Here is an 18,048-nt window from a genome sequence, read left to right as displayed (position 1 = left end):
TTTAATTTAAAATAGTCTCCAACATTAAATTTAGTATGAAAATTATTATTTTTGACAAACTTATTCTTTATAAAATTTGATAATTAAAAAAAACATCTTACTCCTTCTACCTCATCACACAATAACGTTGGGGACGATTTTAAATCCAAAATAACATTGAAGACAAATTTGATTCCGACCCTAAACGTTAGGGACCAAAACAATACTTATCCCTAATAATTACTAAATAGTCTAAATAGTCCTTATTCAATTTTATTTATACATTAATCTTTCATTTAATATTTAATTTTAAAATCTATTTTTTATTTTATAATTATTATTTTATTATTCATCATTTATATTTATTAATAATTAGAAATGATAACGAAATAGATCTTTCATTCATCGTGACCTCTATAAATATTTTGGGAATGTGAATCATCGAATTTTTTTTCTATGTTGAAGGTTCCAGATGACTTAGAAAAGAGGGGTTGAATCTATGACCTTCTTTAACTTTAATTAATTAAGCCTTGAAACCAGAAATTAAGCTTGGCTTCAGTTTAGTATGCACAGCGAATTATGCAGGAGACAATTTTGTTTTGTCTCATAAAAACCAGAAAAACAAAACTAGAGCAGAGAGGAAGAAGGTGACACAGCTATATATCCTGGTTCAGTTACCTTGTGCAATGCAACCTATATCCAGTCTCCACCATAAACATTGGTAGAATTTTCACTATCAATCCAAGTATTACATACACCAATTTCCTATGACTCAACGTAATCCCATTTGGGCACACAAGTTTCAACATAAACTTGACTTGGCTATGCTAATACCTAGACTCATCACACTAAGTGCTTACTCAACTTAGTAAGGGATATCCCTCAGATACATGACTCAAGACAGAAAATACAACCAAAAGAAATCTGAAATTACTCTTGACTTTTCTCTCTAGTGTTTCTCTAAACCTTTTTCACTTTATGGCTTTTTCTAAATGCCTTTTTTTATTGCCTTTTACCTCTCAAAGAAAACTAAGAAAGATATACATTGAAAGTGAAATACAAAACAGTAAAACATGAAGGAGATGACGATTCACAGCCTTGACTCTATGCGTTGAACCCAACTTCTGAACTCAAAACGTTGTTCTTGGCGGAGTGCTCCCTTTAGTATATGTGCAATGCTTCCAAGACTTCAAACTCAGTAGTGAGGATTCTCTCTTGGCTTTCTCTTTCGGTTTCTCTCTCCTTCAAGCTCTTATGAGATTCAATTTTCCTTTTTATACCTTAGTCAGAGCCGCGGTTATGGTTCCGGTTCGGTTTCGGTTCGACGGTTCAATAGCAATTTGAAAATCGGATGGGTTCTGGTTCGGTTCGACTGACCAATTCTTGACCGGTTTGACTGTTCAATAGCACTTTTTGAATTTAGTGGTTATGGCTTCTAACCAAACTGTTTTGCTCACTGGTTCATGGTTCGACCAACAGATTTGAACCGATTTTTAGATCCTTGGTTAGAATTGATCGTTAATTGCTAATAGACTCTGTTAAAATTAATTGTTAATTGTCTGATTAATTGTTAATAGCAATGTTCTGAAATTCGGGCCGGATTGATTGGTCGATCCTGAGTGACCTGAATCCCTTGCCCCCCTCTCGAGCCCCATTCCTGATTCCTCAGTTACTCTCATTATTTCTCCCTAAAACACAACCCTAGCCTCCATCGCGCCGCCGTTGGTCTCACTGTCGCCGCCTGGTTCGTCGTGGTCGTTCTTCAATCCTCCTGTTTCGTCGTGCTCGAAGGCCCTTCCATTCCCCCAACGCCAATCCTCCTACTGATTGATAATAAATTGATACCGATAAATTGTTACTGGTTTGTACATGCTTTTATTTTTTTCTGTTGTTAAATTTTGTTAAAGTTTCTTGATGATAAATTTTGTGCTCATTACCTAAAGGAATACTTGTATCACATAGCTCACTACTAGTGCCTGCTGTTCGTGTTTGTTTTTTAGTTCATAAATTATCAAATTATATTGATTATTGAATGGCTCTGCTCACTACTGCTATGCTGTGTTGTACTCTGGTTTGTGTCTTCTTCGCTGCTGTGCTGTGTTTTTTTGGCTCTCTGTTGTTCACTGCTGAGCATTTTTGTGTTTGATTAAGTCAATTAAAACTATGCTTTGGGCTTAATTGTGCTTAGATTGTTAAGTTAGTTAATTCAGCATATGTTCTGCTGTGCTGTTGTTGTGCTGATGTTTTGTGTTTTGTGATTTCTTTGCGTAGTGATGTGCTGCCGGAAACTGAATTGCTGCTGTTTTGTGTGTGTTTGTGTTTGTTTTACTGTTTTGTGATTTAATTATGCTTAGATGGTGACTGTCTTCATGATTATTTATTTCAGTTATGTAGGATTTTTTGATTTCTTTGCATAGTTATATGCTGCTGGAGATTGAATTGCTGCTGTTTTGGTTTGTGTTTTACTGTTTTGAGACTTAATTATACCTAGATGGTGACTGTCTTCATGATTTATTGATTTCAGTTATGTAGGATTTTGTGTATTTTGCATAGTGATGTGCTGCTGGAGACTGGATTGCTGCTGTTTTGTGTTTGTGTTTGTGTTTTACTGTTTTTGTGACTTAGTTATGCTTACATGGTGACTGTCTTCATGATTTATTGATTTTAGTTATATAGTGTTTTGTGATTCTTTGCTTAGTGATGTGCTGCTGGACACTGAATTGCTGCTGCGTTGTTTTTGTGTGTTTCAATTTTGAGTTTATATTTAAATAAGTTCATAAGACTTTGGTTGATGACATTTGTGTAGTGTTTTAAATTTAGAAGACATCTTAAGATTTATATTAGACTAAAATTATGTTTTAGGATATTTATTTATAATTTATTTATTATTTTATTATAACGGTTTTTCCAGTTAGACTACGATTGAACCGGTTGGACCAATGCAATAAACCAGTGAACCAATGACTAGAACGGTTTGATGACCGGTTCGGTTTTTAGAACCTTGCCTTTGAGAGCTGCTGTTAGTGTGGTCTGGTGTTTATTATTGATATCAGATATGGTCTTATGGATGATTATTTGATTTCTGGCTGTGCTACTGCTGTTTTTAATTCTGTGCATGATTTATTAATTTCAGTTATAGATGATAGTATTAATCCAGAAGCAATTGCTAATAACAATGCATGTGTGAATAATGACTTGCCTGTCAATCATTCTACTTCGAATGAGGCTGCTAATCCTAATTCTCCTAGTTCTAATGATAGTTAGCCACAAGGTTATTCTAATTTACGGGGGAAAACAGATTTAGCTTAGAAATATGTTGCTCTACAAATAGTGAATGGAAAACTACAATATCAATGTTTAATTAGCTTTGACTAATTATATTTTAGGATGTTTATTTATAATTTATTTATTATTTTATTCTAAAATGGTTCTTTTGGTTGAACCACTGGTTGGACCGGTTAGACCAATAAACCAGTGAACCAGTAGTTAGAGCGGTTTGATGACCGGTCCAATTTTCAGAACCTTGGTTAATAGGCTCCGTTGTTGCAGTGTGATTGTTAATAGCTTAATTGGAATTGATTGCTAATTGCCTAATTGATTGTCACTATTATTGTGTCAAATTAAGATATTATTGTAATATTGACTAATTTTATATCTATTTTTGTATTTGTTATTTTAGAATTTGAAATTTGATTATTGTTAAAGTGTTGATGAAGATATATATATTTCCAAATTTAATTTTAAATTCTTGATTATTTTAATTTTTTATTTAAGTAGGATCGGATCAGCCGATTCAACCAATAACTCATCGGTTGAGCAACTAAGACAAGTTAAGCGGACTAGCCAGAAATTTTCTTGTAAAAAGTTTGCGGTCATCGTCGCAAAACCTTGGTTAAACCTCTCATACCTAGAGGCTTCAACTCAGTCCTCTGAAGACTTTACAGAATAGAGAAAGAGAAAGAACATGTTGGGAAGGCGATTCCTAAGTTCAATTGCGAAGCGCAACAAGTATTCTTCATATCACAATCACCAACCCTTAATAAGAACAACAAAACCACCCTCTTCTTCCTCTTCATCCACCCATGAAACCGTCAAGCTTCTCTCTCCTCCCATCATTGCTAGGCACTACTTCATCAATGCTTTTCGTTCTCTTCCCCTTCCCAAGGTCTTTCATTTCCCATTTCCCTCTCCAAGTTTCAATTTTTATTTTTGTTTTCCTTTCATCCCTGTTATTTATTTATTTATTTTTTTAAATTCTCAAAGCATCGAGATGCTTTGGTCCAGTATCAGTTGGTTGAACACATGATTGTCAAATTAAATTTGAATTTTTCATTAATTAATTTATATACAATTTTGCTAAGCTAAGTGTTAAATTTTCAGCTTCCATACAGCTAATTTCAATTGAATCATGTATCACAATTAAATTTCAATGTTCTTTTTGGGGAAGAAATTTTTTTAGCTTACTTGTTGTTGATCTAACTATATGTGTGAAGAATAGTTAAATGTAGTTAGATTTGTTGTTTTGTAGCATCCTTATCATTGTTCTTTCATTATAAACTCAATCCATTACATTAAAGATCTGTTTTTGGTTCTGATCTTCAATGTTGTTCATCTAGTGTGTGTGAATGTTTGGTACATGTGGTTTAATTGAAAGGGAATTGTGGTTGTGCTTTGTAGGGCCAGAATGTGCTTTGTTTCAGGAGCTTTTCTAGGACAGCCTCTGTTGGAGCTGAGCAGAAAGAAGGGTTGAAACTGCTTGTGAATGGGGGTGCTCAAGCCCAGAAAGCGGTTGGAACATGGCTGTTTTGCTCAGCCGCATGGGTGTTTAGTTTGGTGGTACTTGGTGGCATTACCAGGCTCACCAGATCCGGTCTTTCCATGACTGATTGGAAGTTCACTGGTACTCTCCCTCCGATGTCTGACGAGGAATGGCATCAAGAATTTGAGAAATATAAGCAGTCGCCTGAGTACAAGCGGTAAGGCTCCAAGCGCTACTATGACCGGTTTCTTGCAAGCTCGCAGTGTCACCGCAAGCTTGCATTACATAGAGATGCGCATATGCTGCGGTAAACATGTTATTTATGAGGGTTTTTTAGGAATTACTGTATAACTTCACTCGTGCAAGAATGACATGATTGTGTATTTTAGGGTACAAAGGTTGCAATTACCATAGGATATAATTTTGTGGAATAGTTTACTACTTTACTTCATGAACCAATGCCCAAATGTTTTGTTTGGAACTACTCCAATGTATAACCCTGTACTCGGGTGCTGTTTCTATATGGAAATAGGGAAAATGCAGTTAACCCTTTAGCTCATTCCCTTGTCATCATAAACTTTAAAAATGTTTATTGTTAATGGTACAAAAGGCCTTTATTAACTTTTCATTCAAAATTACTCATCGAATAAGGGATAGTTTTGCCAATAAAACAAATTTTCTGAAAGGATATTGGTTAACAGGAGATCTTTTCCACGCTGTTCGACAATTTTAGGGACACAATTGCAAATTTTAAAAGTTTAAGGTTTAAAGTGTTAATGAGCCAATTTTTTTTTTTGGGGGGGGGGGGGGTTAATTGCATTCTTTTTTTCCTTCTTAATGATCTTGTTTGCAGTTATTATGGATGTTGTGATGGTAATTTTGTTTCACATTTGTCTCAGTGTTAACAAAGGGATGAAACTTGAAGATTTCAAATTCATATATTGGATGGAATATGCTCATAGAATGTGGGGAAGGGCACTGGGAGTTCTGTTTGTGTTGCCTTATTCATATTTTCTCCGGAAGGGGTACATTACAGTGAAATTGGGACTGAGACTCTGTTCTCTGTTTGCTCTGGGTGCGGGGCAAGGTCTCATTGGCTGGTGGATGGTTAAAAGCGGTTTAGAGGTTGGAGAATTGGATAAAATAAGCTGCTCTATTTGTTTGAAGTTAAATTGGATAGAACTACCTCATTCTAATAACATTTTCCTTCCTTAGGAACCACCATCAGAATATGTGCAACCAAGGGTAAGCCCATATCGTCTTGCAGCTCATCTTACGTCGGCATTTGCTATTTATTGTGGTCTCTTTTGGACTGCACTATCTGTTGTTATGCCTGAACCACCAGCTGAATCACTAGCGTGGGTTCGTGGGGCTGCCAAAGTGAAGAGACTTGCATTACCTATCAGCTTACTTGTCGGTCTTACTGCTATCTCGGGTGCATTTGTTGCTGGAAATGATGCTGTACGGTAGCCTGGTTATTCAGTAGTTTCATCCCTTTGGTATTTGTACTTGACATAATAGTTGAACCTTTGATGAGGATGAAGGATAATTGTTCTGCTTGCATGTTGATTACCAGGGGCATGCATTTAATACATTTCCGAAGATGGGTGATACATGGATGCCTGATGACATTTTTGAAATGACACCTCTGATTCGGAATTTCTTTGAGAATACGTCAACTGTGCAGGTAAATTATTTGTGCTGATATAAATGAAGAAGTTTGAAAAATCACAATACCTTTCTTCTCTTGACTTTATTGTATGGTTGGTTTTTTAAACCTTTTAAGTATTGAGATATTTGAAGTTATTGTTAAGAAATGCTTTTTGAAGCACCTATATTTGGCATGAAAGACATATATTTATCCTTCTAAGTGTGTCTTGATAGGAGAAGTTTTGATTTCAAATCTCATTTCTTTATTCCTTCAAAGGTTTTTTAAGTGTTATTGTGCCTATGCATGGAAAACTTAACACAACCTTCTAATAATTGTTTTTCCTTCAACAGCTTGACCACCGTATACTTGCCACTGCATCTCTACTTTCAGTCGCCATTTTATGGTTGTCGACAAGAAAGCTGGATATACACCCTGCAGTAAGAGCATTGGTTGGGGGCACTCTTGGCATGGCATCTCTTCAGGTCATTACTTCAATTTTCAGTTTTATATCGTCTTTTAACATTTATAAGTATGTTCTTGACCAGCTACTTTGCAATAGTTACCTCTTCTCTCTTGTTGATTGCACCTTCTAGACAGACAGTAAGTAGGCAAAAGAGTTAACAAGGTGTTAAGGTTTATTGAAGCTGCAAGTTTTTGCCGAAGAAATAAACGGTTAAAGTTTCCAGTGCGATAAAAACTTAATGTTTCAAAATCTTAACAAATGCCCTTAAAACACTGGTAAGCAAAACCTTACTTTTATGATGAGATCATGAGGTATATTGTGGAATATGGTTACAGGTGACCTTAGGAGTTTCGACACTTCTCTCATATGTACCTGTTTCACTGGGATCTGCACATCAAGCTGGTGCCTTAACACTTCTTTCATTTATGATATTGCTTAACCACACAACTCGAAAGCCTTCATTATCCCTTCTCAAATCATTACCTGCAGTTGTCAAATCACAAAACTTCTGATAGTATCTGTATTACGTGGCAAGGGAATTGCTATTATTTTCAAGTTACTTGATAAAGTTTTCATTGAATCTGGAAAATTCATGATGGTACAACCAATCTGTTAATTGTATCATCTGTGTGATTTATGCAGTAAAAGTTAGTAGAGAATCATCATGTAATCTAATGTTTCTTACCTTTTTCTCCCCGTGTTATTTCTTACTATTACTTTTGATACATGCTTAGTTCAGTATAACAAATAAAAATGCTTAGTTTGGAATCATTTGATTAGAGCAATGTAATTGTTACCTTAAGCAATACTGCATCCTGTAACACAATATAGTACTGATTGGCAGTGTGATTGAAAAGAAAAATCTAAACAAAATTGACATTTCATTTGTAAAATTTGAAATGGTTAACTTTAGTCTGAATTTCTCATGTTTGTCAAAGCATAACAGCAACAAAAAAAGGGACCATAATGGTTTATTCTTCATAGAAGCTTACAGTAAAATGCTTTATTTCATTAATCACACAGCATGTGTGTCTGACTTATTCTTACAAATGCTTTATTTCTTCATAGAAAGCTTACAATAATGTTGCCACTAATCACATCCGATGTGTCTGACTTATTCTTACAAATGCTTTATTTCTTCATAGAAAGCTTAGAATAATGTTGTCACTGATCACACCCCACGTGTCTGACTTATTCTCACAAATGCATTTGTCATTTCACAAAAGGAAGGACCATCTTGAGACCAAGCTTTTTCTGCTATGTGCTTAAGCTCCTTAACCCTTTTCCTCATTGCACAACCTTCAATGTCCTCCTTATCCATTATCTTGCATATAGTTTTTGCTATCTCTTCACTTCCAACTACATTTGCAGATTGTGTCACATTCAATCTAACTCCAATTCCAATTTCTTTAGCTATAATTTCAGCATTCATCATTTGATCTGCAAATAGAGGCCACGCTACAATTGGAACCCCACATGACACACACTCTAGTATTGAGTTCCATCCACAATGTGACAAAAACCCTCCAGTTGATGAATGCTTCAAAATCTCCAGTTGTGGTGCCCAATCCATTACCACCAATCCCTTGCTTCGTATCTTGTAGAATTCATCTGGGAAAGAACTGACTGATGCTTGAGATATAGCGATGCCATTCGATTCGGCATTCTCGCCTGCCATGAGATAATGATCATCCCCAGCTTTTGTAGATGGTGGAGTTAAAGACCAAACAAATTTCTTCCCACTTAGCTCCAAGCCCAAAGCCATGTCTTTGACTTGTTCATGTGACATTGTGTATCCACTACCAAGTGATACATATATCACTGACTCTTCTTCTTGCTTGTCTAACCAATCAATAACATAATCTCTATTTTCATCCTCACAGCTTTGCTTTTTAGCTTCCCTAATCAATGGCCCAATTGGATAAACTGGTACCTTAGATATTTTCCCACTTCTTAGTGCCACAATTGTCTTAGCCTCTAGCTCATGAAAAGTGTTCACAAAAATCCCATCAACCTTTCTTATCTGCTCACAAATTTGGAGATATTCATGATACAATCGATCATTCCTATCAAGCAATGGTGTGAACAAATCACAAGGGCTTATGGGGTTGCAACCAGGAATTTGGATACACTCCTTTTGATCTGTGTACTCACCTTCCACCACTTCATCTAATGTTGGGGTGTGAAGTGTAAGTGCAACATTCCATGCATTAGAAGTGAAAAAAACAAGCTTTGACATGTTGAATTTTTCAGCAATAGGCATCACTAGTGATCCAAATAGGTCTGTGATGAGAATGGTTGGTTTTGGTGATGTCATGGTGGAGATTTCATGACAAATATGTGGGATTAATTCTCTCATTAGCATTGCTAGCTGTGTTCCTGTGTTTGTATTAGTAGGAATATCAATAGGTGGGAGATGAATGATATGAATGATGTGAAAGAGGTCATGCTTCATTAATGATTGAACAATATTTGTTGCTATTTGAGGTTTAGAAGAGTTGTTCTTTATTGAAGCTACGAATATGGTCAGTTTGGTAATTTTCTTGTGTGACACTAGTTTTTTGGTAAGTTCAAGAAAAGGGATTATGTGACCCAAGCCTGGTGGACAGAGAATTGCAGCATGATAATTATGAGTTGCAGTGTTCATGATTGACATGATTATGAAAAAGTGAATAAGAGAAATAATGAATGAAACTATGCTTGAGATGATGTGAGATTTGATGATTAATGGAATTATTTTGTTGCTTTTATAAGTGAGATTTTACAATGAATGGATGTAATTTGTTATTTTTATAACTACTCATGCAACATTTTTTTTTTCTATACAATAACCCTACTATTTGGTTAAGAAAAAGTACAGAACGATTTTTTAGTGAATAAATTAGTCAATTTTTTAAATTTTATTTTTCTTTAAATTTTGAGTTTTAGATTTAAAATTTAAGATTAAGAGATTCTTTTATTTAGAAAATAAAATTTTGAGATAATAAAATAATTTTAAAAAATTAATCGATATTTTAATAAACAATTAATTTTTAATATTATTTTTTAATTATTTACACCGTGAAAAGTAACATTGATAATGTAACAATTTATTTTTTTCAATCAATAAGTAGATTTTGACTTTTGAGTGAAGGAGTTGCTAATTAACCAATGTGGCCAAGTGGTATTTCTTGATGATATTACATTATCACCACATTCCACATTATACTATTTCCTATGTTGCTGAGTTGCATGAGCAGAGAAAATGAAGGAGCATAATAAGACAATTAACCCTGCACTCCATTCCAAGGACCACCTTTCATTACATATGAGTATTTTAACATTAAAAATCAGTAATTAAATCAATTATTTATATAAAATACATATAAAAATATAAAACAAAAATATTTTCTTTACACCAAAAATTAATAATATAATTGTATATAAATATAAATATAGTTTAAATTATTTTAATGTATATTTTATATTTCGATATATATTTTATATAAATAATTGATTTAATAATTGATTTTTTTATGTACAAATAATATAATTAGTTATAAATATATATTGAAAATACATAATAACTGATTTAATGATTGTATGATTTGTTGCATTATTGATCAATGCTAGCAAAATAAGAAGCGTCAACATTTTTAAGAGTAGGTGTTACTTTCGTTTTTTTTGAACTTGAATGCAAACTATAAGCTGATGATCACACTGCCATAGTGTCATTTTTATTTTCATATTCTTTCCATATCTCTATTACTAATTGAAATGTTAAATTTTCATCAACACATTACCTCAGCTGAAATATGGTTGGCACCAACGAGAATGTAGTCCAATGAGGAAAAAAAAACTTGCACAAAAGACAAAGCAGTTTTGACTCGATTGACCAAAAGTTTGGAATATAAGTTGAGAATGGTAGCTAAACATGTAGCTCACATCGTTTCAAATCTTAGTGCGAGTTGAACCCGTTATTCTCATTGATACTAGGGGTGTGCATGGCCCGGCCCGGTCCGAACACTTTAGGAGCTATTTTGGTGTGATTTCACCTGGTCTAGGACTGGGTAAGGGTCTCAAAAATAGACCCAGTCATTATTTCGGGTCACCCGAAGTCGGTCCAGTGACCCGATCATCATACACAATTAATATTGTGTTATTAGTGATGGATGATGGCTATTCTTACATGAAATTTAAGTATTGTAAATCTTAATATTTTGTTATTAGTTATTATAAGACTATAAGTTAATGTTTTATGTTTAAAATTCATAAGATTTTAGACTAATACATAATATTGTGTTATTTGTATTGATTTAAATATTTGGTGTTATTAGACAATATTAGTATTGATTATGGTTATGCTTTAATTTTAGAGAAGAGTTTGTTCCTGTTATATTTTTCTAAGTGAATTTTACCATGTCAAATAATGGTTGGAGTATTGGAAATTTGGATATTTTCACATGCTAGCTTATAAGAAGGTATCAAGGTAGTGTAATGTTAACGACCCGGTTTTTACCCGGTATAATCGTGGTCCGAAAGTGTATAGATTTCATCGGGTCTAGGCCGAGTTCGGATCTAATAAATAGGTCCCGGTATATATTTCAAGTCGGGTGTCGGTCACATCAAACCGGATTTCACCCGGCCCATGCACATCCCTAATTGATACCTTATGATATTATTTGTAATTAAAATAGTTTTTATGCTAAGGTTGGTTAGTATAGTTAATTAGTTACTACTAATATGTTAGTAAGAAATAGATGTTATTATACCTATATAAACAAGTTTAATTATTCGTCAATGTTGGTTTGACTATTTTACTATAACGGATTTGATGACTGATTATTTAATCTCACAAAGCTTCAAGTTCAACTCCTATGTTCAGCTACTATTCTCATCTTATATTCCAATTCTGGTTTTTGGGAGCTTCAAGTCTTCATTTTTGCATTGGACTTTTTGGTTGGAGCCAACCATATTTTAGATCAGGTAATGTGTTGATGAAAATTTAACATTTCAATTAGTAATAGAGATAGGAAAAGAATATGAAAATAAAAATGATACTATAATAGTATGATCATCAATTTATAGTATGCATTGAAGTTCGAAAACACGAAGGTGTTTACCTTCTATTAAAAAATAAAGTTACTGTTTCTTATTTTGGTAGCACTGATCAATAATGCAACAAACTTATTGATATCAAACTTATTTAAATTTTATTATAAAGAAAATTAAATGATTTTTTATTGAGGTGTACGGAGATTGATTTGAGTTCATGGATCTAATTGGTGTTGGAATGAAGTTGTTCAGCTAATTTGCAAAATGCAAACACAAGTACTTAAATTACTTTCTGTGAAAAAAAAAAGTACTTAAAGTACTTAAAACTATGGATCTTTTGTCAGTTGAATGTGGTGAATATTCCATACTTTATTTAGTGGCATTTTAGGTTGGTTTTACTTCAAGTACAAAGGATTCTCAGCATTTTCAGTTGTTTTTTTCCTTTATTTATTATTGTTTATGATACACAGGAATCCATTCATTAAAAATTGAAAGTCTAATTTTGTCTATGCTTAGATTTATCACTACAAGACAAATTATATTCTAAGTTAAACCTACTCTTTTAAGTAATAATAAAAAGTTTTAATTATATAATAATAGAAACATCATAATGATGGATAATCATACTGTTTTACAATCAACTATATCAACTATATTACGTATATATTAAAAATCAGTTACCAATCAACTTTTACATATAAAAATACGTATTTGATATCTCATAATAAAAAGTTTATTATACTATTATAAATAAACTTGATTATTCATCTATCATAAATTTGACTATTCTATTATAATACATTTGATTATTTTAGTAATTAATTATTTAATTAAAAAAATTTGTAAAATATTAAGTATATTTAAAAACAAATACATAATAATTGGTTTAGTAGTTAATTTTTTTTATATGCATAACATTTTTGACTTAACAATACTTATGACCGATTAGGATTGGTGAACTTACCAAATTTCAGATCTTCACTCAGCAGATCAATACTCATACAAAATTCAAAATTCCAAAATAGCCCCTAGTTTACAGACCCAAACTTTACCAACTGAACCTGGCTACATCAAGACCAAAAGGGAAAAAAAAAACAGGCTACATCCACATTTTTTTAACGACTTAAGGCTTTTAGGCAGCTACCAATTTCGATGATGCTTTGATAGCAACTGATACCAATCTGTAGAGGTGGAAGCTTCGGGGGTAATTATGGAGTTAGGCATGGAATTAAGTAGGTGGTGTTTCAGCCAACTTAGAAATGCTAATTTTGTTTTTGGTCGATTTTATTAATTAAAAATGGAGTTCCAACTTCCAAGGTATATAGTCTTAAACTAAGTTTATACTTGTAATTAATTAAAAAACTATAGAACTATTGAAAGGTTTATTTAGACTGTACCTGATGATTTTAACTGCCACGTGAAAATGTTAGATCTATGATCATGATTCTTAAGCTACTTTTCAGATCCAATAGGCTCTAGTGATGGAGAAGCAGGGTGAAGGATTTAGATGAAGCTTACGAAGGATTTATTGTTATTATTTATTAAGACCTTTGAAAAACTAGTTCTAGTACATGGCCTTAAGAATATTTGGCGGTTGAGGTTCTTGATGTAGGATTTGGTTACTTCCATGTGAAGTGTTACCTAATAGAGGATAGAGATCAAGTGTTGCTAGGAGGACCTTGGAGCCTTGGACTGCCTCTCTCCGGCCGGCCATGTCAGGAATTGACTTTAACATTTATTATTATGTTCTGAAAATAGGATAAAATAAGAACACTAAAAACAAAATACAAAAAATAAAAACACAAAAATTAGTATTTTTATATTTTGTTTGGTAATAAATTAAAATAAATTATAAAAAGATTAATTTATTTTTATTTTTTATTTAAAAAATTTAAAAAATATATAATAATAAAAAATATAATTATAAAAAATTAATAAAAATAAAAAAAAATAAGTGATGTGTCTTATTATTAATTTTGTGTACTTCTTATCTCAGGGTCTTGCATATGTAAACAAACAGCTCATGTTCTTGGTCAGCTACTTTGCAGTAGTTGGCTAGTTGCCTCTTCTCTCTTTTCTTGATTGCACTTTGTCTTGGGTGCTTTTTTTTTTTTATCTTTTGTTGTTTGGATAAAAGAATTTTATCACAAAATCCGGAAGCTTCTAGCACGAGGAAAGTATTTTAAGGTCCTTAATGGATCAGGATAAATTTAAAATATGTAAAAAATATGGGATTATTTTAAAATATGATAAACAAGTAATTAACTTTTACATGACTATCACACTCATATGATCATTATGTATGTTTAAAAAGAATTCAAAACTCATATTCTGAAGAGTTCATACCATTCTCTACACGTGTCAACATCACTAATAAGAAAAATACTGCAAAATTAAATTACTTGCTCATTTCTAAAAACAATTTCATTAAAAGATCTAAAATATTTTTGTTAAAAATGTGTTAGTCATAAAAAGTAACAATAATAACAGTAATAATAATAATTATAATAATATCAATTAATGTACTACATTAATATCAATAATAATAAAAGTTATTATAATTATAATAAAAAAAATTATCTCTTTAAAATTAATGTTAAGAAAATTTTTCTATTTTTTAAAATGAATTTTATGTAAATTTTAATCTTTTAATAATAAAATTTAAATATTAATTTTTAATACAATTAAATATCTTTAAATCTAAAACATATTTTAGAAATTTTCAAAATTAATACAAAAAAATTATTTTTATTTGAGTTTTAAAAATGGTACCTTAGTCATTTAAAATGAGTATTTTAGTCTTGTTAAAATCAAATTCGAATTTTCATTTCTAATACGATCAAACAATGTGAATTTAATCTATAATGGTATTTTAATTTTTTTTAGATTAACTTTAAAATGTTATTTTGCTATTTTAAAAATTACTTATATGAATATTTTAATTGTTTTGAATGTTAAATTTACAATTTCTAATACAATTAAGTAATTTTTATTCTAAAATGGTATTTTAGTTTTTTAAGGTTAATGCTAAAAAAGGTTGTTTTGGTATTTTAAAATTTACTATAAAATATTTTAATCTTTTAATATTAGATTAAAATTTATAGTTGCTAATAGATCAAATAATATTATTTATTCATATAAAATGTGTAATAGTAATTTTAAAATTATTACATAAAGAATATTTTGGTATTTTAAATTTAATGCTAATTAACAAATATTTTAGTTTTTTAATATGAATTCTATAGATATTTTAATATTTTAAAATAAAAATCAAATTTTAAGTTGTAATACAATTAAAACTTTAAAAATAAAAAGCTTTTTAATCTTTTAATACTGATACCAAAATATTATTTCTTCATAATGTTAAAAAAATTCTTTTAATTTTTTTTTAAAAATTAATAAAAAAGATATAATTAGTTTTCAATTATTTTATCAATTTGTTATTTAATCTAACAGACCTTTTTATAATTAATACAACTTTAAAGTAGAATTTTATAAATTTACACATTTTTTGTACGGCACTAATATAGGCCATTAAATTGGAATATTCTTTCTTAGTCCTTTAAGAACCAGTTTCAAGTTTTTCCATTTTTTTTTTTTTAACCAAAGATAGGAGACTTGAACCCACAACCTCTTAATTGAATATGAAAAAACTATGTCATTTGAGTTATTACTCATTAGGAAGTTTCTCCACATTAGACAATTTCATTTAAGATGAATGACATTCTTAACGGAACTCGTAGATACTTTGAAACATAATTTTTTTGCGGGCTGGGACAGGTTCCGATTTAGGTTCAGGGCAAACCTGTACTTACTCACCAAGAAAATCTATGAATTAATTGTATCATCTATGAAAATTCTGAAAAACTTTTACATATGCCAAGCATTTTATTAGAAGTTTGAAATTCAAGTCATTACATCTGTTCTGATTTAATAAAAAAAATGTTAATAGTTGTGATTGATCGGAAGAAAGTTGATGTGCATTCTTCAACCAGTAGTTTCGTTCCCTGAGGCAAGAAAAACAAATTTGGCTGCCAACGCCCAACGGTATCCTCGGACCGGCAAGATTTTTTTTAATTTTGGTTAAACCGGCAAGAAAAATTTAATTAGACACAATGTGCAGCTTGTTTTTAACATACTGCGGAGCCAGAATTAAGGAAGTGAGCCGATTAATGGAGAAAGCCGTATAGTTAATGGGCTTAACTTTATTTTTTCCCAAGGCTTAATGAGTGAAGTTGGGCCTGAAAGTACTGATGAAAATGGTAGCTTTTATCTGTACTGGATAAAATTCACTAGAAGACAAGCCCAAAAAAAAAAAAGTTCATAGAAGAAATTATGGCTTATGGGTAAGGTGGAAGTTGGAACTTGGAACCATTTGAAATTTTTTTCGACCTTGCTAAAAATATTGTGTTAAACTAGTAGAATGGTAGAAGAATCCATGCATTAGCACCAGATATCCTAACTAAATTGGGTTGGTCTAGTCCGCTTAAGCAAGTGTCCGATGTTCGAATCTCCTTTGTGCAGCAACCTATTGGCCAGCGACAAACCCTTAAATAGAGCTTAGTACCGCGACAGATTAGTCCTTGACCTATCGAGTTGGAGGATACAGTGAGAAACAAAAAAAAAAAAAACACCAGATATCCTAAATTAATTAAAAAAAATTAAAAATTAATAATTCATTTTAATTTAGATATAAATATATATAAATAATTAATAATTAATGGACAAAGCCGATTAGCTATAATAATATTAATTATACTGTTAATATAGATATAAATATTAATAATAATAACTACGTCTTAATTTATTTGAGTAAAAAATAAATTCATAATAATATAATATAAATATTATATACAAAAATATTAAATTAAAATTAATCTACAAATTTAAAATATAAAGCTTAGTAACTAAAACTATACCCTAAACCCCTAAAGTTTTACGGATCCAACTCCTCTAAAGTTGTATTGTAATTTTAGAGAAAAAAATATACTATTAATCACCATTGAATTAAGATAGTGGGGCTCTCAAATAATAAATGTTATAAATTTTAAAGTGATTAAATAATCACTTTATTATTTTACTAATATTGTCACTTTAGAGAATCTTTTTCCAAATTTTACTATCCCATAATTATAAACCATAAATTCTTAATAAATAAGTAATTATATAATAATATAAATATAATTAATTTTTTTAAGGTAAATCAATGCAATATTTGTTAATTTTTTTAAAAAAATTGCGTACTAAATATATTACCTTAAATTCTAAAGCTTTAACTCTAATAGTAAGTTTTACATCTTAATTTTTTATAAATGAATAATTAAGAATAGTAATTATAATAAGTCATAAAAAGAATAGTAATTATAATTAATAACTAATTGTAAATTGAATATTGTTATTAAAAGGATAATCAATATATCAATAGTCACTATAACTATACATAGGGGGCAACGGGGTGGATAGAGGCAGATTTTTGCTCTACTCGACTCCGCCTCATCCTACAATAACTCGCATAAAACCCGCCCAGATCCTACTCGCAGAATCGCGGGTAGTAAAAAGTTGAATCCTAACCCATCTCCGCGGGTACTCGTCCTGCCTCTACCCATTCTTATAATTATTAAAATTCAATAAATAAAATTAAATTTCAAAATTTATATAGTCATCATCACATACATAACATAAATTAAAGTAAAAATTTAAATATGATACAATATTATAAATTATTTTACTAATTATTTTACATATATTACACATATTATATATTAGAATTATATATATTATATATATAACCGGGCGGGTAAGTGAGTATTACCTAAACCCAGTCTCGTCCTGCTCCGCCCAAGAATCCGCTCCGGTAAAAATCCGTTCCGGTGCAGGACGGGTAATTACTCTCCCTGAGCGGATAGGGACGGGGTGGGTACCCACGGGTTCAGGTGGTATTGCCATTCCTAACTATACAAAGAATATGAATGATAAATCTATTTTATTGATTATTAGAAAGTTCACGAAAAAGATAATTTGTATATTTATTAGTTAATATACGGGCAATGTACTTAAATAAATTAAATGAGGGAAACCTTTATCTGATTGCAACAAATAAAATTTCGTTACGTGCATGTCTTATTTTAATATTATGTAATCTGTGGAGCTAACCACGGTTTC

General features: G+C 31.2%; 2 protein-coding genes across 2 annotated transcripts; one reads left to right on the top strand and one right to left on the bottom strand.

Moving 5' to 3' along the window:
- The first annotated feature begins 3,778 nt into the window (after nt 1–3,778).
- Nucleotides 3,779–7,623, top strand: LOC112728187 (heme A synthase COX15). Its single transcript, XM_025778230.3, has 7 exons — nt 3,779–4,144; nt 4,657–4,955; nt 5,638–5,863; nt 5,954–6,199; nt 6,315–6,425; nt 6,740–6,871; nt 7,188–7,623. The coding sequence occupies exons 1-7, from the start codon at nt 3,944–3,946 to the stop codon at nt 7,362–7,364; spliced, it is 1,392 nt and encodes a 463-aa protein (XP_025634015.1). The 5' UTR covers nt 3,779–3,943; the 3' UTR covers nt 7,365–7,623.
- Nucleotides 7,624–8,023: 400 nt separating this feature from the next.
- LOC112730519 (anthocyanidin 3-O-glucosyltransferase 5-like) lies at nt 8,024–9,307 on the bottom strand. Its single transcript, XM_025780599.1, has one exon. It carries the CDS (start codon nt 9,305–9,307, stop codon nt 8,024–8,026), a length of 1,284 nt encoding a protein of 427 aa, XP_025636384.1.
- Between the last annotated feature and the right edge of the window lie 8,741 nt (nt 9,308–18,048).

The sequence above is a fragment of the Arachis hypogaea genome, chromosome 12 (assembly GCF_003086295.3).
Source record: "Arachis hypogaea cultivar Tifrunner chromosome 12, arahy.Tifrunner.gnm2.J5K5, whole genome shotgun sequence".
Lineage (NCBI taxonomy): Eukaryota > Viridiplantae > Streptophyta > Magnoliopsida > Fabales > Fabaceae > Arachis > Arachis hypogaea.
The sequence above is the reverse complement of the archived record's forward strand: the minus strand, read 5'-3'. Positions and strand labels throughout refer to the sequence as shown.

Bases quoted from the DNA above. Each gene is read 5' to 3' on its own strand.
- LOC112730519 (XM_025780599.1), bottom strand. From the start codon at position 9,307: ATGAAGCATGACCTCTTTCACATCATTCATATCATTCATCTCCCACCT.
- LOC112728187 (XM_025778230.3), top strand. From the start codon at position 3,944: ATGTTGGGAAGGCGATTCCTAAGTTCAATTGCGAAGCGCAACAAGTAT. The intron at 5,864-5,953 runs GTTGGAGAATTG...TTCCTTCCTTAG, and splicing joins TGGTTAAAAGCGGTTTAGAG to GAACCACCATCAGAATATGT. The intron at 6,872-7,187 runs GTCATTACTTCA...ATATGGTTACAG, and splicing joins TTGGCATGGCATCTCTTCAG to GTGACCTTAGGAGTTTCGAC.